The 27,853-nt window shown below is 37.9% G+C and overlaps 1 protein-coding gene across 1 annotated transcript in view; it reads right to left on the bottom strand.

The window, feature by feature from the left end:
• LOC140245448 (epsilon-sarcoglycan-like) overlaps nucleotides 1-27,853 on the bottom strand; it is a 107,774-nt gene that overhangs the window by 63,510 nt on the left and 16,411 nt on the right. Inside the window, exons 2-5 of the mRNA XM_072325027.1 lie at nucleotides 13,820-13,942; nucleotides 10,947-11,095; nucleotides 7,031-7,103; nucleotides 4,008-4,209 (exon numbers count right to left, since the gene is read on the bottom strand). Coding sequence (XP_072181128.1) covers nucleotides 4,008-4,209; nucleotides 7,031-7,103; nucleotides 10,947-11,095; nucleotides 13,820-13,942 — 547 coding nt within the window. The remainder of the gene's footprint in view (nucleotides 1-4,007; nucleotides 4,210-7,030; nucleotides 7,104-10,946; nucleotides 11,096-13,819; nucleotides 13,943-27,853) is intronic.

Raw genomic sequence — 27,853 nt, 5'->3', positions numbered from 1 at the left:
TTCTACAACACAAATTAACCATAAAGGGAAAGAAACTGTGACGAATCATGGAGAGAAAAAACAGGAAATTACATAATAGTCAACACATACCTCTCATCACTTCATACATTGGATACTACTTTCACTCCAACCTTGAGTCTACTGCTGAAAATCAACCAAAACTGATGAACAATGAAAATAGGAGGGGGACCACAGAACAAAACATGTCTTCTTCTAAATGGAATACAGCCATCCTCTATGTCTTCTCCTACTTCATTCCCATGCAAACTATCAAAAGTACTTCCAATCTAAAGGAAGTATTACATTAGCTTGGCTAGCCCTCCACATTGTTCTTCTAACTGCAGTGCTTTGTACAATTTCTGATGTTAGTATGAACAATCAAATAGTGTGCTCATTGAGTTTTTTACATGTTTCTGTTTGAAGACGCTAATCCTTCCAATAGTGCCAACTGATTTGGAGACTTACACACATTATAGGATAAATAACAATGGTTAACTTCAGCCAAAGATGTCTAAACAGGCATCTAAGTAACATTTGGATGCTTGGAAATTACCATAACAATGGGAACAGTCATAAATATGATGAAATCTGAAAAGATTAACAGGCTCAGACAATGACTGTCTTCCTATTGCACACACACACACACACACACACACACACACACACACACAAAATGAAAGTGGTACTCTATTGTGTGCTTGTAAACACAACGGTGGCATGCTATGTGTTAATGATCATGTTACCTTGTATTCATGTCATTGCACCCTATACAACAAAAACAAAAACAAAATCAGGATCATCACTGTGCAGAATAACAGTGAGTGAGGAATAGAGCCCCCCCCCCCCCTCGAAACAAAACAGCAACCTAAAACACAGACAAAGTATCCAGAGAAAGCACACACCATGTGTGGCATGATCATATCAACCATGACAACTACAAAAACTGTGCAAAAATTGTGCAAAAATAGGTATCTCCGGCAAAATCTCCGGAGTGCAGATCGAAAAAATGGAATTGCAGAGGAGCCAAAATTTTGAAGAAAGATACAGAAATAGCTGAATTTAAATCTGCAGACAGGAAAAAGGTGTGAAACAATGGCAAAGCTTGTGGGAACAAATGTGGATTCTATATCTATAAACATAATTAAAAAAGTAGGATTTAAGTCTGCCTCTGAGAAATGATTAGAGTTGAGATTAATTTGAATAAAAACTTAACAAGTATTAATATCACTTTTTTTTTTAGGTAACTATACAGAACTCTGCATCCTCAGGAGTCCTTCTAAGTTTTCTGTAGGAGACAATGAAACAATCAAATAATCTATTTTTGCTTGTCTGTGTCTCTGGGCATTTGATACGGATGCCCTCTGCTTTAATAATACTGAATTTCTGTAATTCTTGAAATGTTACAGAGACTGATACAGAATGGAGAAAAAAATGTAAGACTCAATATGTCTGCCTATCTCTTGGTATACAGGGACCCCTTGCTCAATATGGCATGGCCCAGTCAAGTGGGAATGATGAGGCAATTGCATTCATGCAATCTCTAATTTCTTGAACATGTCAAATTGGCAACAGCCAATGGTATATGTCAAATCCTGGCTTGCAAATGAAGCCAAAAGAGTACAAGTACGGAGACCACTGACATCACTCAATACTTTAAGAGTTCTTTCAGCAGAATAAGTGGTCAGAATGGCCCCGGCCTTCTAATCTGCAAATAGTGGGGATTTTGGGTCCGATGAAAATCTTCCAATATCAAGTTTGATGAATTAAACGTAAGAATGAATGTTGCGTATCTCAGTTTTCTTTCAGCAATCTTGAATATGGAGGTAAACTGATCTTACATCAGGTTCACATGATTCAGTGATCGCAAACAGATAATATCTCCCAAGGAACCCAATACGGAAAAAAATGTGATATTCTAAAGTGAACACCTGGTCCACAGACAACAAGCAATGGACAAGTCGTCCACTGCGGTCATCTCACCTGCAACTGACCGCTCTCCCACGGACAGGTTACTGTGGAACAGGAAATCGGCCTAGAAAATTTGACAGAGCTACAGCGCCCCCTAGGGGATTTGATAGTCAGGCAGAGGTATTCAGACCGGTGTAAGAATTAGTTCAGGTGGGAAGAGAAAAGGAGCGAGAGGAGCGCAAGGTGTTTCTGAAGGAAATTAACAACCCAGACACTCTTTTCCACCTCCAAGGACCATAAGACTCAGGATAGAACAAAATAAATGTCACAAGTCATCATCAAAGGAGTGTAAGAAATCTATGGAGACAGTAAATGGCAGGTATTAAAACAAACAATCTGCCTACAAGAGTCTGACGTTTACCTGAAGTTCTGCTATTCTTGCTGAAATGAGAAATCGACTTTAGATGTCAAGGACAGAACTAATAGATTCTGAAGGACACATTTTTGAACAGAGAAGTGGGAGATAACTGCACAATACAGGTTAGAGGTATCAACAAAACAAAACTCACACAGAGATCTACTCTTTTATTCTGTAACATGACCTTATTGCAGAGTGACATTAAAATTACACTAAAATTGTTAACTGCAGACAAGAGAATCCCTTGCCATGATGGGATTGGGAACTAGAGAAGCACTCTGAGAGCTCAGACCTCCGCCAAGGAGCTAATTTCCACCAATGACCTTGTTCTCCATAGAGATTGTGATTTTAATCCATACGTATGTATGCTGAAAATCGCCCAAATTCCCAATATAGAAGTCTTTTGTTATGTCATCAACCCTCAGCTGCACGGAAACACTAGAGCACGCACTTTAGTGCACGTATGAAAACCTCAAAAATGCGCAGCTTGAACTCCAGGTTCACTGACCCTACCTGCCAAAATATCGAAAATTCTTCACAAAATCCTTAAAAATTTGCGGATCACTACCAAAATTTAATCATCTATGCCTTGTATCATTCTCAACCTTTCCTTCGAGCTTCATCCAAATCCGTCAACAACTTTTTGAATTATTTTGCACACTGACAAACAAACAAACAAACAGTAAGGAAATCATAACCTCCTCCCTTGGCGGAGGTAACTACATTGTATGCATGCTGTTCTGTCTGTGCAAAATAACTTTAATTAATGTTATCGTATATGAATGTTGCTTGTGAAACCATTATTAACCCTCTCTGTACCAGGGACTTCAGACAGTGTGTACAATGCTATGGGGAATATTGTGACAATTGGCATTCAAAGTACACAAAAGGTTCATAGGAATCATGTCATTGTATTCTCAGTGGTGTGTAATCCTTATCTCTATTGCATGCACAATACCCTTTTAAAGGAAATTGGTATATTTGATAAACTTTGTTTTCTTTGCAACTGATTGACAAATTGCCCTAAAATGAAAACATCTCGACGGAAGAATTTCATGAATTTGTTTTCTTTGTTGTTGTTGTTGTTTTTTTTTTTTTAAACCACATTATGGCTGGGTTTGGGAGAAGTTAACCAAGAGGCAACAACATAGCTTAGAAAGCAACTGTGAAGTACTAAAATGATACCAGGGTAAATTTGCTTAAGATTATGTTGATTGTGAGAAAAAATGGGCTGGAGCAAAAAGGCAGTAAAAACCTATATAAAACCCAACAAATAATGCCTCATTGAGTGCCAGCTACTCATTATACACCTACAAACACTGATCATTGACAAGATGTTTGGAGACATGGTTGTCTTTCATTCCAAAGGATGAGCAGCAACAATTACACTTTCCTTGGGGAACATCTACTTGCTTTTTTTTTTTATGGAAAATGAATTTAAAGCTCACCTTTGGCTCTGAAACCTGAGTTGTTTGAATTATTCAATTTAAACAATCATGTTCAGACTTTGCAAGAATTGGGTAAATTAGTTTTGTTAAGTCTGGAGTAGAGACAGTGTATGAAAGATCTTTGAAATTAGAAAGCTATAGACTTCACAAATAAAAAGACAAATTAAAATGAGTTCCTGAATGACTTAATCACGATAGATGACTGCTATCCTTGATGATGTTTCAAACCTTACCCAAATTTCTGAGATGGATCGGGATTAAGGGGCACGGGCAGACCCAAGTCTTTGGCCGACGTCAGGGACTGGATGACGAGGCCTGACCTTTGACCCCAGAGAGATGCCACCACAGATAGAAAGTCCTCTTGTACCTGGGTAGACAGGAAGTCTGCCACGTTCTGGTTGGAGATGAAGAAATTACTCAAGACCGCTGGAGACACTGCAAACCAGTAAACATTTGTAAAATTATACAAAAACAAAGAAAGAGAAGAAAAAATGTTGTTTTGGTAAGTTAAATGTAACTTTCTAGAAAAACTAAGTTCCATAGGTTGTTTACGATATCAGACAATCACAAAGTAAATATCAAAAGAGTTTTTCTTTCATTTTGTTTATATAAGCATACATATACAAACTGTACATGATATGATGTATCACAACCTGTATAATATAATGCTCATGTATACATACACGTACATACACCATTACATGTATATGAACATGTATGTGAATAAAATAACACGAGCAATATTCATTTTATCCTTCTTCACCAAAGATTTAAGGAGCATCTGAAAATATCTTATGCTTTCCATGTGTCAAAAGCGACTCATCTCAAAGAAAGAGAATGCATTCCATACTTGTGTGAAATGTGTATAAAGAGGTTGACTGTACATATCTTATTTATACAAAATGGAAAAAAAAAATGTTATCTGGAGGAAGCAAGACTCTTCTAAATTTCTAGGTCACAAAGAAATCTACCACAACCATACTTTCTGATAGCAAAAAAGTCACAGAGGATTGAAAATCCCCTGCAGAGCACTGCAACATCTTCCCGGTTTTATGTCTCTGTACAGATATTCTACCTTGACAGTAACGTCACTGAAACTGTCAAGAGATTCATCATCAACACATGATCTAACACTCGGAGTTAAAAGCAAAACACAACATCTGCTCCCCAGAGGGAAATGAACGAATGACTAATGCATAATGCCAATAACTGACATATACACCAGGAGAAAAACTGTGTCACTGGTTGAATGTTTACTGTATAACCACTCCCTGTACCCTACAGGGAGTAAAAACAGAAGTCATAATCTTTGCAGGAGTCTTTTGAGGCAGTCACAGTGAATCACATCGCTCCCAGTCAGATCATGTCAATGGCGATATCACGTTTGATTGCTGACGTATGGCTCCTTTACAGCCACCATAGAACAATCCCAATTTGGAAAGGGTGGAATTCAGTTCTGGTCAATGGACCTGATACTTAATACATCCTGCATTGACAACTAAAGGAGGAAAAAAAAAGTTCAACCGCTTTAGAGCTGCCATAGAGTGGTCCAAATTTGGAAGAGGTAGAATTTAGTTCTGGACAAGGGGTGGATTCTGAATACTTCCTGGATTGATGACAAATGTGACAATATTATATTCTTGAACTGAAATGACTTCTTCTATTTCTGAGAGACAATGAAAGCTGGATGTGAGTGGTGTGTATGATATTAAAGCTGTTATCAGCATTCAGCCTACATTACTTGTGACTGTTTGTTGAAACTAGTATCATATTAGTGAGTTTTATTTCATTGCTGTTACAAGAACAAACATGCAAATTTGATTTTCACAGATGCTAGGTGTGTAAGCTGTGTGCAGACATCTGTGATATAAGACTTAAATCTACATTAAGATTTCCGCAAGAATAATATACACTTGTACACCCTTCTTGGAGCAGATTCATTTAGATTTATTTTGATTTAATTTGGATCTTCAAAATGGCGAATCAGCAAACAAAATTATGATCTGACCTCAAGCAATCAGCCCAAATCAATGTACCAAAGTGGGCCACAGTTCCCACCTTCTTTCCTTCCCTATGCTAGGACAGGATTTGAGACTTGATCATGTCTAGACAAGATAAACATGACATACTTCATGTTTGATTTCCTGTGGGATATAGTTTGACAAACTTTGGAAGTTGGCCACTTGGTCAGTTTGGATGCAAATAGCCTTGACAAATCTTTTTAACTGTAGTTGTTGTTGAAATGTACATATGTAGCATATTTGCAAATAATATACACATTTTTGGTAATCTATGTTTGAAGCAATATGTTGTAAATAATCCTCAGAACCTTTTTTTTTTTTAAATATTGAATCGGCAGTAAAATTTTATCAATCCTGGTGGAGATGACTCCAATAATGCTCCCATTCCTTACAAAATGATGCCTAAAGCAAAAATCAAAATACCTGAAATGCAAAAAAAAAAAAAAAAAAAGAAGAAGAAACTACCAAAAAGTCCACAAGACAACAAATTCATATTAGGGGTGTGTGTATGTGTGTCGGCATTGTGTGTAGGGTGGTATAAGGTAGAACCTTAAAATTCTTCTTTAATCCTTTGTGTCCTCTGATTGCAAATTGGCATAGAAGACCCCATGGCATTGTACACACTCTTCAAAATACATGGCACAGAAAGAGTTAAAGGACAAGTTCACCTTCATTAACATAAGGATTGAGAGAATGTAGGAATATTAGTAGAACACATCATTGAAAGTTTGTGGAAAATCGGACAATCCGTTCAAATGTTACGAATTTATGAAGTTTTTGTGCAGTCACCGCTGGATAAGAAGACTACTGCAGTGTATGATGTCACATGCGTTCAACAGCATAAGGAAAATATAAAGAGAATTTCACAAAATTTCATATTTTGAAAAAAAGTACACATTCCCTTGACTCGTTACTGACATATGTTATGGGTAATATTATTCCCATTGCCTTTAGAAAGAGGCAAGTCAAGTGCTCTTTTATTATGCGAAAAAAAGTGAAAATATGTTGAATTTTCTTTACATTTTCTTTATACTGTTGCACTCATATGACATCACGAGCCTTAGTAGTCTCCTCATCCAGCGGTTCCAACACAACATTTTTAAAAATTCATAACTTTTGCATCGATTGTCCAATTTTCCTCAAACTTTCACTGATGTGTTCTACTAATATTGCTGCATTCTCTCAATCCCTATGTTTATGAAGGTGAACTTGTCCTTTAAGGATCAAATTTATACCTGGATTCTCCTGGACATAGAGAGAACTCAGTATCCTTGAACTTTCATATGTCTTTGTGTTCAGAGCGACGATCTACGGACAAAAGAAGACGAGGGAAAAGATGTCATCTCAATTCAATTCAATTTATAGCACATGAAGTTCACTATTTCAAAATCATATCCCACACTTTGGCGCTGCACTGCACATGCTACATCAAAGTAACAAATTGCATGACAAATTTTGATTATACTAATCTTTAAGTTTGTCTGCCATCGTTTATGATGTGCTCAAAATCTATTTCTACACACCATTTCTTTTAATCAAGGGTTCTACATGAGCACTGATAAATAAAGTGAAGAAAGTTAGAATTCTGTTTAAAAAAAGTGAGTTGAAACAAAACAAAACTAAACTCATGACAGTAAGAACACAGCAAATTTGTATCTTTAATCACATTTCTTTGCACCATATCAATCATCAACTTTTGGTATCCTGCCAAGAGAGCTTAAGGATGTCACTTTTGGTAGATTCTTCATATTCTTATGACAGCAATCAATAGCTTTATTCTCTTCAACAAACCTCATGCTTTGTGATTTTAAAAGTATGCTCTTTTCAAATCCAATAAAATCTCTCTTGGAATCTTAATCTAGGTAAACCCTCTGTGTCCTTTTTGACATATGAATCTCATGAATGTGACCTAAAAAAACTTGACTTCATTTCCTGAGAGGCACTTTTGTTTCCTCTTTCTCCCTGACAACAACCAACAACCCATCGTCATCATCAGAGTCATGGATGCGGTCGCCATGGGAGATGAACCATTCTCATCAATTGTGTATGGTAGAGCGATTCCCACACCCCTCTTTCCAGTCATACATCCTCTTTCATCTCATATAGTTGCCTATACTGCAAACTTTAATCCCCTTAATAGGAATCATGACTGCATAACTTGGCTCCCACAAATGGACACTTTAATATCATCCGGATGAAAACTTCTGTCATATCTTCCTTCCTGGAATATGACTTTATGTGTCACATTTGTCATATATTCTTCGTCATAGCCTTTAAAATGCCTCTGTTCAATCAGTAGGACAAGACCACATATTCAGTGATTCCCCTTTCAGTTGCCACATTGGAAATCATTTAATTCATCTACAAAAGTTGTTAAAGTCTTTTTTTTTTTAACATTTTCCTCCATTTGCTGCTTTTCCCCCAAAACACACAAAACAAACAAACAAACAAACAAACAAACAAACAAACAAACAAACAAACTCCTGATGTATTGCCAGATAAGCTACTGAAGAAATGACTAGTCACAGAAGATGTTATCTATTTCCAACCGAGTAAAATCATAAAAATAAAAATAAAAAAGTTTAGTGGAGGCTCAATGACTTATTCTTTAAATCTGGTGAGGACCTTTTTTTTTTTTTTTTTTTTTTTCAGGGATTTGAGGTCATTGTTATTCACATCACCTTAAAATGCAATTAAATATTGTCTTGCATCTATTATGCAAATGAATGAAGAAGCCAGAAAACAAAGTGTGCTATTTCATTAAAAAAATAGAAAAAATACACGGCAATAATATAAAGCGAGCAAACATAAGTTTGAAAACTTGATTTTCATAAACAACAACAGCAACACAAATAACGAGGTGGACAAGTCTAGGGGGCTTAAAAATCTGTCAACAGCTGGGAAAAGGGGAATAACATGGAGTTTCTAATTTAATATCTAGCTTGACCGAGACAAGATACCCTGTATTTCCTCCACAAGTGGCATCTTTTAGAGGATGGATTAATACAGGATGAGGAGGAGGAAGAAGAATGTTGCCATGGTGATGGCTAGAGCTAGACGAAGCCTGCCTTGGGATGGAAGGAATGCCAGATTTTAATCTGCAGACAAATTTCATACGGCGGGATTATCAAACCTACTGAATCTAATTTTTGAGACTTTGCTTGTAAAACATCATTAGTTCCACTGCTCTGGCTTTAAGAGCTAACAGAGGATCACTGAAATTTATTTTCTGCACTCAAAAAAAAAATCAAAGCTAAAGAAATATAAGGAAATAAATCAGAGAAAAATGACCGTAATGATGAAGCAATATGTTTTACCTCATCTTTAGTTTATAATTCAATCTTCATGTGTAATCATTATCATGGAAGCTGACACAACACAACAACAAAAACAAGAATCTGAGCTTGACCTGTGCACTGAGAGGTTTTGGTGGGTATCGCCCTTGTTGCATCTATGACATCATTTACAAAACATTTCCTTTGGACCGATGACAGATTCGCCCTTCCATGCCACGTATCTCTATTTCCTGGAGAGATGTACAAGTGGGAGGGGCCCAAATGTCAAAGTTGACATCACCTACCAGGACCCTGGGTTTGTCTACTGGCCTGGAATGGACTAGATTGACATCAATTTCTTCTTTTTCTTCTTCTCTCACACTTGGCCTTCCCTCAACTTGGCCCTTCCAATTGCCTTTACAAAGAAAAAAAAAAAATGAGGCTGATGTTGATGAAAAATGACCTCCCTTATGAGAAAATAAAAAAAATGTGGGTAGGAAACTGAAGCAATAATTAACTAATTACCTAAAAGCAATTCCCTGAGTGTGCAAGTACCAGCAGTACGGCCACAAAACGATGTGACATTAAGAGTCAAAATGAAATTGGATACCACTGACAAAGTACTAAGTTAAAATCTGTCAGAAATAAAGGATGCCTTGAGTGTTCAAAGGAGGGGAAAAGACAGTGGGATGTATTCCCATGCAAATGCCTTACCGGACTTTGTCATGTTTATTGATACCAGAAGTCCTCCATGGCTTGAATTAGATGGAAATTGGGAGGTGGCCAAACAGGAATCTCATCTCTAAAATTAGTTGCCATCAATCTCAAAGCAACATTCAGCAATTGCCCTAAAACATACCATAAGGTGTTATACAGATTGCAATTTTATGCATATTTTTATATGAACTGATCTCCAGGGAGAGTACACCAAGTAAGCAGCAAACAAAGTATGCTTACTTACCATCTATTTGAAATCAAAAGGAATACATTAAAATTGAAATAGAAATAAGACACTGCGTTTTCTTTGGTGATGCCAAAAATTTGACCACACACCACGGGCATTTCCTGTTTCTTAACCCCGGACTTTCCTTGACCCAGGACTATCGTTAGTCCCGTACCAATTTTTTCAGCTTTTTACACTCGCCAATTAGTCCCGTATTATCTCTTGTCCGGGGCTAAGGAGAAAACTGACCTTTTTACACTCGTATTTCTTAGCCCCGGACTTTCCAAACCACATGAATATTCATAATTACGCTGTGTACTGTACACGTACACGCACGCACCGGCAGCACTTGATTACCTCGTTTCTGATTGGTCAGTGAGGGTCGAACTTCGTCTCCGTCGCTTAGCCCAGGATTATTTTTTCGTTCTGTTTACACTCACTTGCTTGGCACCGCAATTGCGGTGCTAACCCCTGCTATTTTGCAGGGCCAGATAGTACCGTACTATCGGTGGGGCTAGCCCACTTTGGCAAAAACGAGTGTAAACAGAAAGTGGGCTAAGGATAGTCCCGTACCAACGGTGGGGCTAGGGCCCCCCCTTAGCCCCACAGTTGGTCCGGGGCTAAGCAAAAATTTACAAGTGTAAAAAGCCCTTTGGAAGACCTATGAATGACCTTTGATACCCTGATTGGGTGTTTAACCGATTAATATCATATTCCCTTGGAATGTCGGGAAGGGTGAGGGGGATTATTCATTTATGGATCTCCTTCCCCCAAAACACAGCAACATATTTTTGTTTGCCCAAAGAAACAAGAGAGATCGAATTTAGACAAGAAATTACAGCAGGTGTGTCAATTTCAAAGGGATGTGTAAGTGGAAGCAATAGTAGCAGAAAGAGAGAGAAAGAGAGATGTTTGAGGGGCAAGCGTACACACCTCCAGATTGAAATCTCCAACGTTGGTTTCCTCGGGAGTGCCATAGAGTGTCCCGTCCGAGCTTGCATCGGGTTGAACGAACTTCAGCCATTGTGGAAGACTTGGCAGACTGACCAGGCTGGGGCGCAGAATGATGGGGTCAGCCGCATCTTTATTACAGATATATTTAGAGAGAGAGAAAAAAAAAACACACACAAAATAAAAACAACAACAATTCTGTATCATACAAACTAACACTTTTCAATGTAATTCTACATCAAACATAACTTACCAACACACAAGATTTTCACTGTGTGCATATGTCATTAGGAATTAATATGCACATCCATAAGGACCTGGGAAATCATTCCTCTTGTAAAAAAAAAAAGAAAAGAAAAAAAGAAATAACAGGCATTTGCAAATGTGCTTTATAAAACCAAATCCTTGTTATAGAGAAGAAATATAACTTTCTAGTAAAAGAGTTGAATTCTTATATTTAAGTATTTTGAGGGGTTTCCCCAAAGAAAAAACTATTCTACTTTGAAGCAACAATTAATGCACATTTTTCTTTTCATCTATTACTTGTTTTCCCCATTTCTTACATTTCCAGTCTTTGACAGAGACAACATTGCCATATTATGATATCCATAAAATCTACAGTTGATTGCTACCATCATCACTATCACATCCACAACTACTTAATGTAGTGGTTATTCCCTCATAAAGCAGTCCATTCTCTGTCGACCATAATTATCAGAATGTATTATTAAAAACAAATTCATTAGCAAGATTATGTATGAAGAAAATATTCAAAGATGTGATACAAAGATTACAAATATGTTATTTTCAATGAAAAGACTGACTAATGAAAAAGATATTTCAACCAAGAAGAAGAAGAAGAAGAAGAAGAAGAAAAAAAAAGAGAAAAGCCCGGCATGTTACTGGCCTAATGTTTTAAAGACTATCATCCTTTATCATTATTGCTTAAGAAGTGATGATAAGTTATTCTTCTCCTTCCTGATATAATATGAAGTAGTGATAGGAGAAAATTTACTTGATCTTATCTTTGATGTCCTAATTTTTGGTGGCTTAGCGCCTTTAAATAATTTTTGTTGCCTTTAAATTGGCAACTAATTGTTCTCGGAAACTATAAACTCTCTTTCTGTCTGCTAGGTTCAACTGGTATGATACAGAGTGACCGTAAATAAAATGTATCCCCAGAATGATCTTAGCCTTGGAAAATAGTTGCTTGTTCAATACTTCCCTACTGCTTGTCAGAAGATATATTTAGCATGTAACTGGACATTTTCAGGTTATGAACACATCTTGCCTGAGATACTAGTAGTTATGAAGTGGCAACCTCTATTGCCACTTGAACATGATTTTTCTCCTGAGCATACAGATATATGGAACAAGACATGACAGTATTCCTCCCAGGTCACTTGGCATTATTCTGATCTGGACTCATTCCAGTTCCAATACTCAGGAACTGATAGACATTTTCATTATTTCATGTCATGATTTCATCCTTCAGGAGAAAAACCTTGATGGAAATCGACAAAATGGATTCAAAAGGAAGCATTAATTTCCCTGAAGACTGAAGAATTGAAAATGGGTTCAGTGTGAGTTTAAATTCATGGCCTGTGGCCACAGAAAGAAAGTGATTAAATGTGTGTAAGCGCGCAACCAACCGTAAGTCCCCTCCGAAGAAGTAGGTAATGAGGACAGAGTGCCCTGTGTCAGGATTCTTCCACTGCTGCCAACATACTTGAACCAGCGAAGTCCAGTTAGAGAGTCTATGGGCCTATCCACTAAGCCACAATTACTCCTCCACGCAAACCGATGCAAGTCATATCTACTGTAAGGACCTAGGTTTAGGCAAATCTGCCTGATCTGTTAACCCGTTGATGACAAGTCCCGAGTATATTCGGGCAGGTGTCTATGGGAAATGCGTGTTGCAGCAAAATCAGCCCGTCCTCAATGGGTTAAGACAAATGGTTGCTGGTTTGTTTTAAAACCAAATCATCCTAGACAGCTGAGACAGTTTTGATCACTCACACTTTCAATTATCATCAATCTACTCCTGATTCCAAGACAAAAAGAATTCAATCTACACTGAATGTACTTGTGTCAAAACCCACTATGACTGACATCCTATAGCCCAGGGCTGTGTTGGTCTGCTGAACAAATTATGGGTGCAAAGCGGAGGTACAATTCTGATCCTAATTGGCCTTGAAGCTGGATAGACTTTAGTTAGAGGAATCCTGGGGAAAACTTGACAAGCACTGACAATGAACTGACACCTTGCGAGCTGACTTGAAACATATGCCATCAAATGATAGGGACTATTAGGACCAAAAATATCCCACAATTTGCTGAGATGACACTGAAAGTGAAAGTGGAAGACACTATTACCTGTTCTTACTGACATTTGAGAGGATAGTTTGGGTGAAGAAATTACTCGTTGCAAGAAGGCAGGAAAGATAATGAAGAAGCTCTGAGGTGTGAAATTTCTGTGGCCATTAGGTCAATGACCTCGACACTTTCTACACATCATGTAGTCTATCAAATATCTAACTCTGTGTATTTTACTGGGCTGGATTGAAATTTGTATTGGGTTTTATGCTTTACACACAGACTGAAGAGTAAGGACCAGGTATATATTCAAATCTATGGATATATCATCAATGGGGCTATAGAGACAAGTTATTCATTTTATCTATTTACTTTGTGTCTTGAATACATTTATCAAAAACTTGAAATCTATAATATGATTCATCCTAGTATAGCTTCTTGGAGCTGCAAGAGGGATTACCTCATCAAGTATTAAGTATTCTCAAACTATTTTGCTTACAGGCTAGTAGATTGAATTTTTCCGTAGATCTGAGTCTTACCGAGTGTATATTGGTCAAAGAGGTCAGTTCTGAGGACTGGCCACTGGAAGTTGACCCCAGTAGAGATGTTAAGAGTTGAGATGCCATGGGCACTTTGGATGGAGAAGCAGAGGAGGCCCAAACCTGGGTTGAGGAGAGAATCAAAGATGAAGAACTTTGAGAAAAGTTAACAACCACATACTGATATGAATGAATATGAACATATAGATAAATGGAGTACATGAATAAGGCAATAGTGAAGATTTAATGAAATGAACATATATGGTATGAGAGGTAGATATACAACCAGTATTTGATGAAGATGGCTATACATATGGTTGAACAGAGGGCTTGTGAAAAAATGTTGCACAGTTTAATAAATGAAATTACATTAGGAGCTGCATTCGCATAGAGCAAGCAACTCTGAAAAAAAAAGTATGGCTAAAAAAGTATATTATCACTGAGTGAATTAGAGTATAAACATCCCAAAGTGACAAAAATGATTCAGGAAGAAGTTTGAGTAACAGGAACATATCATTCATGCTTGAAGACAATGCTTCAAAACAGGAATTTAATGTTTTCAGTCCATAACCAAGAAATCAAAGAAGTAAAATTCTGCCAAACTGCTGTCTCGTAGAGAGGGGAAAATAACAAGTCAAGGAAATATGACTGAAGGACTTGTTCTTGTTATGCAAAGACTCAATTACCAAAATCCTTGTTTCATCGGCACACCTGAAAAATGGTGATGGATGATCACGTGGGGTGAGGGAGAAAAAGAAAGAGACAATGGGAAGGGGAGGAAGAGGGGGAGAAACAGTGACAAGGAGAGAAAGTGTGCAAAATAGAATGAAAATGAGATAGATACAAATATATAGAGGAAGGTAAACAGGTTAATAGATAGAAAGTAGATGGACCAAGATATATATATATATATATATATATATATATATATATATGAAGAGTTTGTTTGCAAAAACCGATAAGTCCATATTTGTCAAATGGAGATATTTGCGATTAAAGGTCAAGAAAAATAAAGAAAATAATAAGAAATTTTTTGCTTCTTTTGACCATAACTTCAAAAATGTACCTTTATATGTAGTGAACAATATATCATTTAAAAGGTATTATTTTGTACTTTATGACAGAGACTGTACTTCAAAATCTTCAAAAATGGACTTATCGGGTTTTGCAAACAAACTCTTCATATATATATATATATATATATACAGTGTACATACCATATATTATAAACATAGAGAGGGAGAGAGAGAAAGAGAGAGAAAGAGATATGGAGGGAGAGAGGGAGAGAGAGAGTGACTGAAAGATATGTAGAGAGATACATGTAATATAAAAGTAACATATATGAAAAGGATAATACACTATTTGAGTGGACAACAAACTAGGAACATATTCATTTTATCAAGCTTTAACTTTAAGCCAAGTGTATAGTAAGCTTTGTGACAGCTAACTCCTTTCAAAGACTGAGAATTGACAGACGACTCCCTATGGATTTGTAAGCTAAGCTTAGAGATCTTCTTCAGGAACACAAAAATCTGCAAAATATCGCAAAGCTTTGGCTTCCTTCAGCAGTAACATTAAAGCAGAAAACGGCTTTATATTTTGTGGAATTAAGATTTGGACAAGAATTTCCTTGAAGATCAACACTTTGACATGAAAAATGTATGTGTCATAATTTTGTTAAAAAAAAAAAAACACAGCTGAAAAACCTATAATGCAAGCTTACACATTGATACGTTAGTCTGCAGCCTTCACTAACAGAGCTTCATACACTTTCCAATATTTCACCCCCTATGACAAAATAGAAATCTTTGCAAATGATTATTCCAAATTTGTTACTTTTTAACCATCATCAGTTTACATTTAGGACCTACATTATGTTTTAAATCCAGGCAATGGTGAGTGCAACAGAACAAAAGCAGGCCCTACTCAACAGAAAAATTATGACCAACTTTAGTCTGAGGGGAAGGATTAAGTACATGTACTTCTTTCCCATCACATTGACAAATAATTCTAGATAATATCAATCTATCTGTCATAAAACATTTGAAAACAGTGAATGAAGGTTCATGTATGGTCATCAAAGAGGCTTTCTGATCTTCCTTTACCATACAAATTGCAAACTGTTTGAATATGCATGTTATGCTGTGAGACTGTGGGGGATAAACTGATTTTGCTGAGTTCATTGGCACATTATTTATGGCATAGAGTTCATCGGCACATTATTGATAGTCAAGATAACATTCTCGATGACAGTTTGACAAGGATAACTGCCCTGCAGGTACACACCTGTATTTCAAGGGGAAACATTTTTCGCTTCTGCTTTGCATCACACAGATTAGGCGACAGATAAGATCAGACAGTGCCTCTCATCATTCGCATCATTCATTAACCTTACTCATTAATGTTCCCCGTCAAAAAAAATGGGATGCTTTGTCGCCGTGACAACATAACTCACTTCCTCGCTGTAATTGGAAGACTTTGTAAGGTGGAGGGCAGTAATGTGGAAAACAACCCTTGTGCTACTCAATTCATCCTCAAAGGATCTTTATCCATGTACCTGTCATATCTAATTTAGCTTTGGTGGTTTAATAAACACCAGATTTTTAGCTCTGATTACATATTTTCCCCTTATATTCAAGCTCTACATTATGGCTCTCATTCTTTTATCAGAGTTTCGCCACATAGCAGAAACTAAAGACTTGCAAGGTCTTCTTGTCTTGTTTCTGAAAATACATTGTTTCTGTAAATACATGCAGTATACTTTAATGGGATGATTTCTGATTGAGCAGTAGCCAAAACACAACTAGACCTAATAACAAAAGACACATAAAACAGTAAAGGAAATTAATAACTTTTCCTACCAAGTACCATTGGAATAAAGTTATCTATGCAGAAATAAATGCATTACAAGACTTGTGGGTATAAGGATATTAGTATTTCACATGTAATGTATACAAACATAAATAATTTAGATCAACAGAAAGCTGTCAATTGGTTAATGATGAGGATGACTAATTGAATCTTATAAGATTCATTCAGATAGAAAATTGTCAGACTTCACACACAAAAATAATATTTATAATAAAAAGCCCTATACTGCAAGGGAGTAAATATCACTGTATGGAATTGTGGCTGACATAGTAACATATTCCTCAGCAGCTCTTCAAAATTTGCAAATAAATTATGCAAATGTCTGTGGAGGGCAGCTCATATTATTTTGTGCAATCAGTAAAATGATGATTACTTTTCCAGCGACTCTGAAGCAATATCTGATGTTTCACAAGTTTATGACAAGCAAAGAAAGTAAACTTGCATCAAGATAACCCAATATTCCTGGATAAAGGCAGTTGCCTAGCAGCAGGACAAGATTGAGGAATGCATCACCACTTCTACCATACTACACTACCTAGTAACAAATCATATGGAGTCATAAATGGAGCGTAGCGAAATTTTGCATGAATGAAATTGCCATGGGCCACCCCCCATTAATATCTAGTCTATAATACCAGACTCCATTGTTCATGATCTTAACCCAATGCTGTGATGACAAGTTTATTAAAAAAAAAAAAAGGTCATATCTCAATTGGGGAAAATAGATATGATGGAAAAAATGAAATTGTGGCAATATTCCTCATGCATGTCTGCGCTATTGTTAAAGATAATGATTCTTAACATGGTCTGTTTGAAATAATCAAAGCGTAAATAGTGATAGGGGTGGTCTGTTTTTAGCCTATTGGACTACAACGTGTACAAACGATATGACCTGCATGACAAATAGACAGAAAGTGGTGTACACAGAATTAGTGGGCTTAACTCCTCAGCTCTGTAAAGGGCCGCTTTCTCCTGGTACCAATTTCGGGGTGGCAGGGTGCATGTAAACATGCGGGGAACAGAAAACCAAACATTTGAGACTGGTGTACTTGTAGATTCCAAGCACGGTTTATTGTACTGGCAAGCTTTATCAATGTTGTGAACTTCAACAAGTAGAGAGGCCACATGCATGCGGATTAAGGTGAGTCCCCTGTAATCTGAGTTTGGAGTTATTGTAGATTTCTTGATTTCACACAACTAGGGCAGCGATGATTTCTTTGTTTTTTCTTCACACGATTTGCTGGAATGTTGCACCCACAAATCGGGCGCTCGGCATTCATACTCAATCATGCGCGGTGCCTGGAAGCCACCGTCAATACCGGGCTTTTAACTCCGACTGATGTTGAAGCCGATGTCAACATGTTTTGTGCCACTCACAATGTGGATGTATTGCCTTCCCTGCTTTGTAACTCCCCGGCTAAATGCCTCTGATAGTGTGTTTTGTGAGTAGTACTGCCTCTGGTTCTACTTATTGCCTATTTGTGAGGACCACGCACTGAGTGAAAGTCAACTGAGGTATCGCATGTAGCTCATGTACCTGGTAGTACCCTGCTGACTCTCTTACTGGCAAAGAAAAAAACAACAACATAACTACTCCATGGACTGCCAGCTGGGAACTTTCCAATCTTGGTGTGTATTCAACATTTGATATCATAGTCTCTGAGAACAAGTTCTTTTTTTTTTTTGCACATCATCATATGCATCATTTTTTATTTTTAACCTGCAATGTTTTTAGGTGGAATGAGTCATGAGTACAGAACTTAAAGCCTAACACACAACTTCGCTACTTCTTGAAGGGAGCAAGGTACTCAGGAGCTACTTCGATCAGTGAATGCACATCAAACACCAATGGATTCCACAGAGTTAGAACAAATCACTGGTCATCTATAGAACAGCGGCATGCCCTATGAACCATCAGCAGAACTTACACAAGAACTCCAACAGCCTTAGAATGAAGGATGCAAACTCCAGCCTGATTTTGGACAATGGTACTGTAAAACAAGGAATTTTCGCGTGCATTTTAATTTCGCAAGCGCCAACATTTGCGAAATGAAAATGCATGCGGAAGTTCTTGCCTACACAGTATACATTGGATGCCAGTGGCAATTTGCGAAAATTTCATGCTGCGGGAATGGCTCCAATTCGCGAAATTTTTGTGCCGTGAATATATCGTGTTTTACAGTAACTGAATCAGGAAAGAAGTCACATACATGAAGACAATCTACAGACACAACAAAAATACTTTCCTATTTGAGGACTCATGATATCATAATGCAGCTGATGATGTTGCTCAAATGTCTTTTGCCTCATTTCCCAACAGCTTTCATTTCACAGTGCAGATTAAATTGAGATGTTCACAGCTTTGTTCCCAACTCCTTTTGTATTTTTATAACATGAGTGATATGGAAACGAGGAACGCTTCATGGGACAGTGCTGTCAGTTACCTGGTATGGTGCCTGAAAATTGTCATTGCCGAGTCATGTGATGCCTGAAAATAAGCAGCAGTTCTGGGAAACCCTGGAAAAACTCTGGGAGAACATACCCTGGGAGGATGCAAATGTTCATATGAGCACTCTGAGAACCAAAGGGCATTAGCCCCAGAAAACAGTGGTGAAGTGTGAAAGCACTACTTTTCCTTCTCTTCATCTGATATGCCACATCAAGATAGAAAGATAGAGAGAGAAAGATATAAAGGAAGAGAATTATATCTATCACCTGAGCTTGTGAGAGAAAGATATATATACATATATATATATATATGTATATGTATATATATATATATATATATAAGGAAGAAAGAGAGATCAGAGGAAAAGAGACATCACCATATGTTTCTACCGTGGTCATTGCTCTTTTTCACCCTACTCCACATCCTACCACCACACCCTAATGACGACCACAGCGATTTCAACTACAACAACACGAGATGCAGGTCAAAGTCAAGACCGGAAGATTTATAAAGCCATGATCGATCAACCTCCCCCACCGAGTCTAGCCCGGCGCCTACAGGGTTAAGATGAACCCCAGTGTCAACTGCCAGGTCTGGAGTTCCCTCGGAACCACAAATATACCAACCGTGTCCTTGAGAGCACTCCAATTCTTTCGCTCCCTATGAGTCTTATTCCACCATAATATGTTATACCACGTTCTCATCTGCCTTGTACGTCAGCTGGAATCTCTTCACCCAAACACCTCGCAGGATTTTATGGAGGCATTTGTCCGCCAAATATCGACATATCACCGAATGTCTACATAATGAGGTAACATTAGAGAAAGTTCTACCTTTAGTTGCAATGTGTGGACTAGATTACTGTGGAGTCACGCTAGGATAGTTGCTCATGGATGAAAGTTTCAAATATGGAAGCGACAAGTGTCTGTTTGGCAGAATATAGAAACTGATGTGCGGAGCGCTGTGTGCTATTTTGGTGCACTGATCGTAATCAGGGGCAGGTGGGGAAATGTCTTTATTTATGTGTTAAGAAGAAATGGCAAGTGGCGTAGATCCATCTTTACTATTTTCAAGATCATTTCTCTTCCTCATATCCAATGGAAAAAAAATTATGAAAAAAAAAGACATAATGGGACAGAAGAGCCTATGTGTAATCTGGCCTTCTGAGTTTCCATTTTCAGCAAAGCAGAGGAATTTTGGATTGGTAATGGTGAGAATTCACTCAGCAAAGTATCAGCTTTTACTGCTTGAAGCCAAAGTAGGCAGTGAGTCTGAAGTAGAAAAGTAAGAAGTACAACTGGACTTATGATGCTATGTTTCCATTTGTTTAAAACATACCGATTATTCAAATCAACCAAAATATTTCAAATACACCAGCTACTGGATTTCAGTGTGGTTGATACAGATTAAACAGGGGAAAGCTTGGGTTTAATCTCTACCTGTCTGTCTGTCTCAATCTCTTTCTCTCTCAGCTGAACCCACGTGCAGTGAACTGTATCATTCTCACAAATGCAAATCTGCATTATTTGTGGACATACCTTTGTGTTTCTCCACAACTCATAGAAAAGGATTCAGTCTGACCAGTTTCCTTTCATGTTTTCCCTGAGCAACTTTCACAATGGTCAAACGAGCTGAGGCCAGGAGGCCTTGAGCGGTCACTCGCTAAATCTACATGCACTCAGCGCACGTCGGAAATCTTTTGTGAGCATTGACAAAACATATCTTGGGTACTCTTTTGATTTATAATACACAAATATGCGGTCATTCTGCCCATTGCCGCCTTCACAGAAAGAACTATCGTGAGTATTTCATGCTTCTATATCACACAAGTGGCCATATGTTTGTGATGGCATCTGCTGATAAACTTTGTCTTTAAAATTATCAAAAAATTGAGATTCTTTGGACATTTCACACTGTACTGCTAACACAGTTGAATGGGCAATGTGGTGTAAACATGGCATGATCCAAATTCTCTGTCACTATACACAGAAGTCTGCAACCAACAAAGTCAGTGTGATCTAGACTAGAACAGGCACTGGATCACAGGTTTTAAAGCAACGAGGGTATCTCCTGAAAACTCCCGGAAATTTTTCACTGCAGGGGACTATCATATCTGATACTTTAATATCTCTCCCACTGTCAGTCACACTTCTACAGGTCTTTACCACTGTGCAATGGAATCACTGCTCAATGAAACATCAAGTCTGTAGTTAACCCTTGACAAGCTGCCACAGTGTGTGTGACCTGTGGATCCACACAGAATTAATCCTGTGGAATTACATGTCTGGCACCAAGAGAGTTAAAACGATCGCACTGAAAGACAGCTGGATGTTTTCACTGACATGTCTGCATTCATCATAAAGGAAACTTGCGGCGAGTTGATGCATCCCGTTGGATATTCTACCCTTCTAAGGCAAACTGGAGGCCAAGGTTGACCTACTGTATAGTGGATATTGTCTTCCTGTTATGTAACATTACCAACTAAATTTGGACAATGTTCGATGAGACACATTCAATGCAGTGGATACTGATTGGGTCTCTTCATGGCATATCTGGTTTGGATGCAATGGACAAGTCATAAAGTGGATTGACCATTACTCTGCTCTGTAAGGAGAAATGGAGTCTCTCTGGGATTGCTGAAGAAGATTATTTAACCCATTCATCGCTGGATATTTACTCCATCATTGCACGACATCATGAGGTGAATAACAGATATGTGTCATATTCACTTATGGACCACAGGAATGCTTGTTGATGATATGTATACTTTGAGGTACCTGGTGCAATGCTGTGACACAGTAAGAGCCATGCTGTATCCACTAAATATTTTGCATGGTTTTTATTTTTGTGAATCCAGTGCTACTTGTGAATTTAAAAACATGGGAAAATATTAACGCTGATCCTGACATGAATGTGTTATATATACAGTACATGTTGTACTTCTATAAAAAGTTTGCCAACCACTTTACCACATAATTATATAGGCTTAATATCTACTCTGCTCAAGATTGGATCTCTTATTATATAATATTGCATATTTCATTGCGACTTCTTTATTTCACAAGCTGATCAACACAAGAAAGACATCACAAGAAGTCGGACATCATTCTCTCAATCAGGACTTAGACAAGGATCAGAAGAGTAAATGATTACAAACTGGATCATCCTGGATAAAATGCAACACTTCCTGTCCAAAATGCAAATGAGCCAATGGATTTATTGATAGCACAGTTCATCTACACTGGCTATGTGACAGAGCGTGTGCCGTGTCAGAATCACCAAGCAACAACAGAGGAGCCAGAAAACTGTGAGATCACCACAGGAAGTGCACCCTGCAGAGGTCAACATCAAAACACAACCGCCGACTCCGCTTTGGACGTGTCAGAACACATCCTGGGTGATCACCCCAGTTTCCTCTCATTTTGCATCACTTTAAGATTTGATTTGTTTATTGTTACATCCTAATCCCCCCGGTCAACATCAATGACAAGATGGATTGAGAGAAGTCACTACTCGTGGGAAGATCGGAACCAAAGTCATCTGACAATGCTCATCCAGCCCTTCGTGGATAAGTGAGGCAAAACAAAACTGGTATTAAGCAGCGATGCTCTGAATGACTGCACTTACTGATGACAAAATATGGAACTTACCGACAACAAAATATGGAACTTACAAATTAGTAGAGACCTCGGTGGTTTGCGTGATGAATCAGATCTTCGGTGGATGATATCCATGATGTACAAAGAATGCTGTTTGTTGCGAGACTTCAATTGTCTTGTCTGATGTTGATTTATGATTTTTGATATCTATTTTTCTTTTTTTTTTATGATCAGGAATTACTGCCACACCTGCTGCTGAGTCTCATCGGCAAATCTTCATCCCTGGAGCTAGGGACATCTTCTGCCTTGAGCCTGACTAATTCTTTGATCTGGAGCGAGGGGGCAAACACCCTTTGAAGTCAGGGGGATTAGCATGCTGTAAAATAATCAAGTCATGTTTTGATGAGACACTGAGAGACCTGTATTTGCTAACTGCCAAGAACTAGCGCCGACTCAATGTCACAAACCGCGTTGCTGTATGACAGTGTAGTTATTGCAGAATTAATTAGTCAGTGCGATGCCCGGGGTTAAGTGAGTTATCGTTCCATCTCATTTGAGGACTGCAAAGTACTGTAGCTTTCCAACTTGGGGCATGGCTGGTGACTGACTACACTGTGTAAACCCAAATCCTATGAGGGAAGGGAGAGAGAAGAGAGAGCAAAGCTGCCAGATGCTAACTAAAAGTAAAACCTGGGAAAATGATTCTGCAAAGTCAGGTCACACAATGTCAAGACTTTTAGCACTGGAGTATACACCAATCGCAACCTAATGTCCTGGTAAATATTATTTTTAGCATGCTTCAGTGTTACTTTTATCAAGCTCCGAGGGGAAACAACCCCAAAGAGGAAAAGGGAACTTGAGTGAGTTGAAAAAATAAACCCTGCTTGGAGCGGCCATCGAACAAGTGTCAATGTATAGGGCCTCGATCAATCCATAGCTCAGCTACTTTCACTACGAACAATAGCAGTGAGAATGACAATGCAGCCTGTACATATGGATAGTACTGGTCTGGAATCACGCAGGACTTGAAGTTGTGAATGAGGATTTGGATATGCTGTTGCCAGGTAACCCCTCCGATCAGAAGAGCCACAGAGGAACCAAGATGGCTTTCTCAGAGATCAGAAAAAAGTTTGAGAACAGGTGAGTTGCTCGGTAAATCTTTGGTAAAAGTTGGCAAGGTGCAAATGCTCAAGTACAGCTGGAAAAATGCCCGTATGACAAACATACTTTACATGGTAAGCTTTTTGGTTCCTTTTTTTTTTTTTTTTTGGTGGTCATGCTTAAAGCAAGTGTCCCTTATTAGCAATTCCACCTAACTCCAGCTGTAATATTCCACATAAATCTTTGACATTAGCATTACAATAGCATGTAACAAATTTTACATCAAAATTTATCCTAGTTTTGCAACAGCTGTATGGGTATGTTGTGATATTCCTAGCTCACATAAATTTGCAATTGGTCTAGATACATTATTCTGTGTTCATTGAGGGTGATGCAGCAATGTTTTTGCAATATTTCATTTGCCCTCATTACCACAGAATTACACATATAGTATCTACTTTTAACAGGTTATATATTTTTACCATCAATTTCTGTGTGAGAGGGTTTTCATATCAAAATGAGAACAATCAAATTTCACATGTGGGTTAATACAGTGATCAGAGCAGGGTCATTTAATGTTACAACATCACTGCATTTTAACCCGTTCCGTACGAGAACCTGGTGGCCTGTGTATTAAGTATATGGGCATTTCAGAATTCAGTATGAAATGGGTTAAATGTGAATAATATTTTTCTAGAAAATGTCATTTAAATAAGCTGCTAATAGTGCATCATTTTAAGGGATAAGTGGCCTTTGTCATAATCAACCAGTGACTTTTTGTCAATAATACACTGTGGTTGCCTGGAGTGGTAAGAGCTTGGTGAAGACAATCAGTTAAACAGATGATAGAGAAGAGATCTGAGTGACTCTAGCTGCTGGAACAGAGCTGTCATCCCCCTTGCTAATCTCTTAGCATGAATCATACCCCCGTACCCTTTGAGCATTCAAGCCACGCTATTCAGTGTGATCATATGACGAATGCATGCAGCTCACACAAAGATGTCATTTAGGGGGGTGAATTTCGGCAATAAATTGCCCGAAATTGTCGCTGAGTATTCGTATTGGCTGAATCATGCGGCATGGAACGGCGAGGGAAGTACCGAGGGGGCCAGCATTGCTCACTGGATTCACACTGAATCAAAAGTTAAATTTTATCTTGAGTCCACACAGAGTAGACATGATATGTCATGAATACAAAATTGGGGGCAATGTACTGAGGATATCTTACTGGAGTTATTTTGCCAGAATATCTGACCTACATAATACCTGTTGGGCAATAATGAAGGACTAGAATTACTTACAATGCATGATTTTTTAAATGGTCTCGATCATCTATATTTATTCATTTATTATTTTTTTTTTAGCAGATTCAGGCAAGCATTCTTTGCAACCAATTGTACACATTATTCATATCCAGCACTTTTGATTCAATTCAAATTCACATTATTACCACTTTTACAGGAATCTTTGTGAACAGACTGAAGAAAACAGAGTGATATACAAGTACATCTTGAACCTGAACATGGAAAGTAAATTCAAGATATGCTAAGAAACACAAAGAAGTACACATGTATCAAAGGTCTTTTTTTTAATTTTTTTTTTTTAGTGGGTTTAGGTCATGGAGATGGAGACACACATTATTTAAGTAAAAGCCTACATGTTTAATATGCCCGAGTGCAACTAATATTAAACTTGCTGCACAAAGAACATTTCTTGTTGAAGTTGAATAAATAGTTAAATAGCAGTCCACATACATAACGGATAATTTTTCTGTAAAACAAATTTAATATACACATGACGTTCAAACTGTGTAAACACAATGCAGTGATATCAACTGTAAAGAATATTGCCTCTCATTCCTTGTCTTGTTCCTGTATAATTATGATGTTAGTATGGCATTTACGATCAAAATTCTGTCAAATTCCACAAACTCTAGAGTCAATAGTAAAATCAAAGTTTAAGGCAACAGGTGAACAAAAAGAACCCCCTTTTTTTAATCATGTTTTATAGAAACATGTCTGATGCCTGCAGACATATTTAGTACATCTGACACTCTTTGCTTGCATCATGAACTTCTGTAATAACGTTTTTAAAAATCCATTTGGCCAAGCGTGGTGGTCCCAAGGTGTTTCGGTCAATTCTGGGTGTGTAGTCTTCCTCATACCATTTCATAGGGTTGAATCCTGTGATTTTGGTCTAGTCCCTCACGGGATATTTTTCTCCCAGGATTGTCCCTGACATTTATAGTTTGTCCCTGGAATATCTCTGACATGATACTTTGTCCCTGGATTGTCCCTGACACTGATTGTTTCTCCCTGTTCCCTGGAATATCTTTGACATGATATTTTGTCCCTGGATTGTCCAAGACATTGATAGTTTGTCCCTGGAATATCTCTGACATGATACTTTGTCCCTGGATTGTCCCTGACATTGATAGTTTGTCCCTGGAATATCTCTGACATGATTTGTCCCTAGATTGCCTCTGACATTGATTGTTTGTCCCTGGAATATCTCTGACACGATATTTTGTCCCTATATTGTCCCTGACAATAATAATTTGTCTCTGGAATATCTCTGACTTGATATTTTGTTCCCAGATTGTCCCTGACACTGATAGTTTGTCCCTGAAATATCTCTGACATGATGTTTTGTCCCTGGATTGTCCCTGACATTGATGGTTTGTCCCTTGAGTGTTTCTCTCATGATATTTTAACACTGGATTGTCCCTGACATTGATAGTATGTCCCTGGAATATCTCTACGATGATGTTTTGACACCATGATATACATTGTGACACTCAAGCTCCTCTCTGAGGCAATGACAACAATGGGATAGCGCACAAATGCAAAGAGACAACTTGACAGGAGTCTAGACGGTCCAAGACTGACATGACGGAGGAAGGCTAGTGACTCAGAATCAATGCTCCAGACAATTTGTCTGTCAATGACGAGTGTACCGTCCCTCCGAAAGAGAAGTTTATTGGCCACTATTACGTCTGATGTGACTTCATGCCTCTTTATCAGGCGTTCATCCTCCTCCCACTCCCCAAAGGCGAGCCCTGAATGCCATCATTTGCCATACAGATGATGTATGATTAATGACAAATGATAATGACTTCTGTGTCATTCATCTACACTGTACTGCATTCTCTTCGTTCCATTCAAGAACACACAAGATAATGGGGAATGCAGAAGGTGGGATATTCTTTGAAAACCAGACAGGTATTTGAAAAAGCCACATACATATTGTACTACCCTAACATCTCATGTGAACATGAATGATGGGAGATCGTCACGAATTAAGCCACTATCCTTATATACTATGCTGGAAAAAATATGTTGATGGTTTATTCAGAATTATATGATGTACAGCACAACAACAACAACAACAACAACAACAACAACAACAACAACAACAACAACAACAACAAAACACAACAACAACAACAAAACATTCTTTGTTAACAATGCTATCAAGATGCAATTATTGTAAATGACATTGAACTAAAAATATCAAAATAACAAGAATTTCAGTGCAATTAAATCTGCCCACACTACCATCTGTCTTTTGGTAGCTAAAATATCCTTAATGAAAAACACCAAGCCCTGGCCAGCTTGGCTACCTGTATAAAATGGTCACCTGTCTCTTGTGGCCACCTGTCTCTCATAGCAACATCCCTCTTGTGACTTGGGTTATGGGAGCCTTGATGTTCCACCATTAGGGGCCTACATATTCTCATAAGAAGATGATTGTAGTATTTCACATTACCGTTGTGACATCCTTGTTTACTTACCAGTGGCAAAAATACTTGTTTTCATAAATGTATCAATAAAAGCATCAATTATTTTTTATACTATTTTGAGTAAAAAAAAAAAATGAAGATAACCAGTACATGCCATTTGTTTCTTTATCCCAGTGTACCTAAATGTAAAACTACACTGTACAGTGTATGGAAGAACAATGATATCTCAAGACAGTGGTACTGAGAGGTATAAACCCTCTACATACACTGTA

Source organism: Diadema setosum, chromosome 22, assembly GCF_964275005.1.
Source record: "Diadema setosum chromosome 22, eeDiaSeto1, whole genome shotgun sequence".
NCBI classification, from domain to species: Eukaryota; Metazoa; Echinodermata; class Echinoidea; order Diadematoida; family Diadematidae; genus Diadema; species Diadema setosum.
Note: the sequence above shows the minus strand (reverse complement) of the source record. Positions and strands in the feature narration are given on the sequence as shown.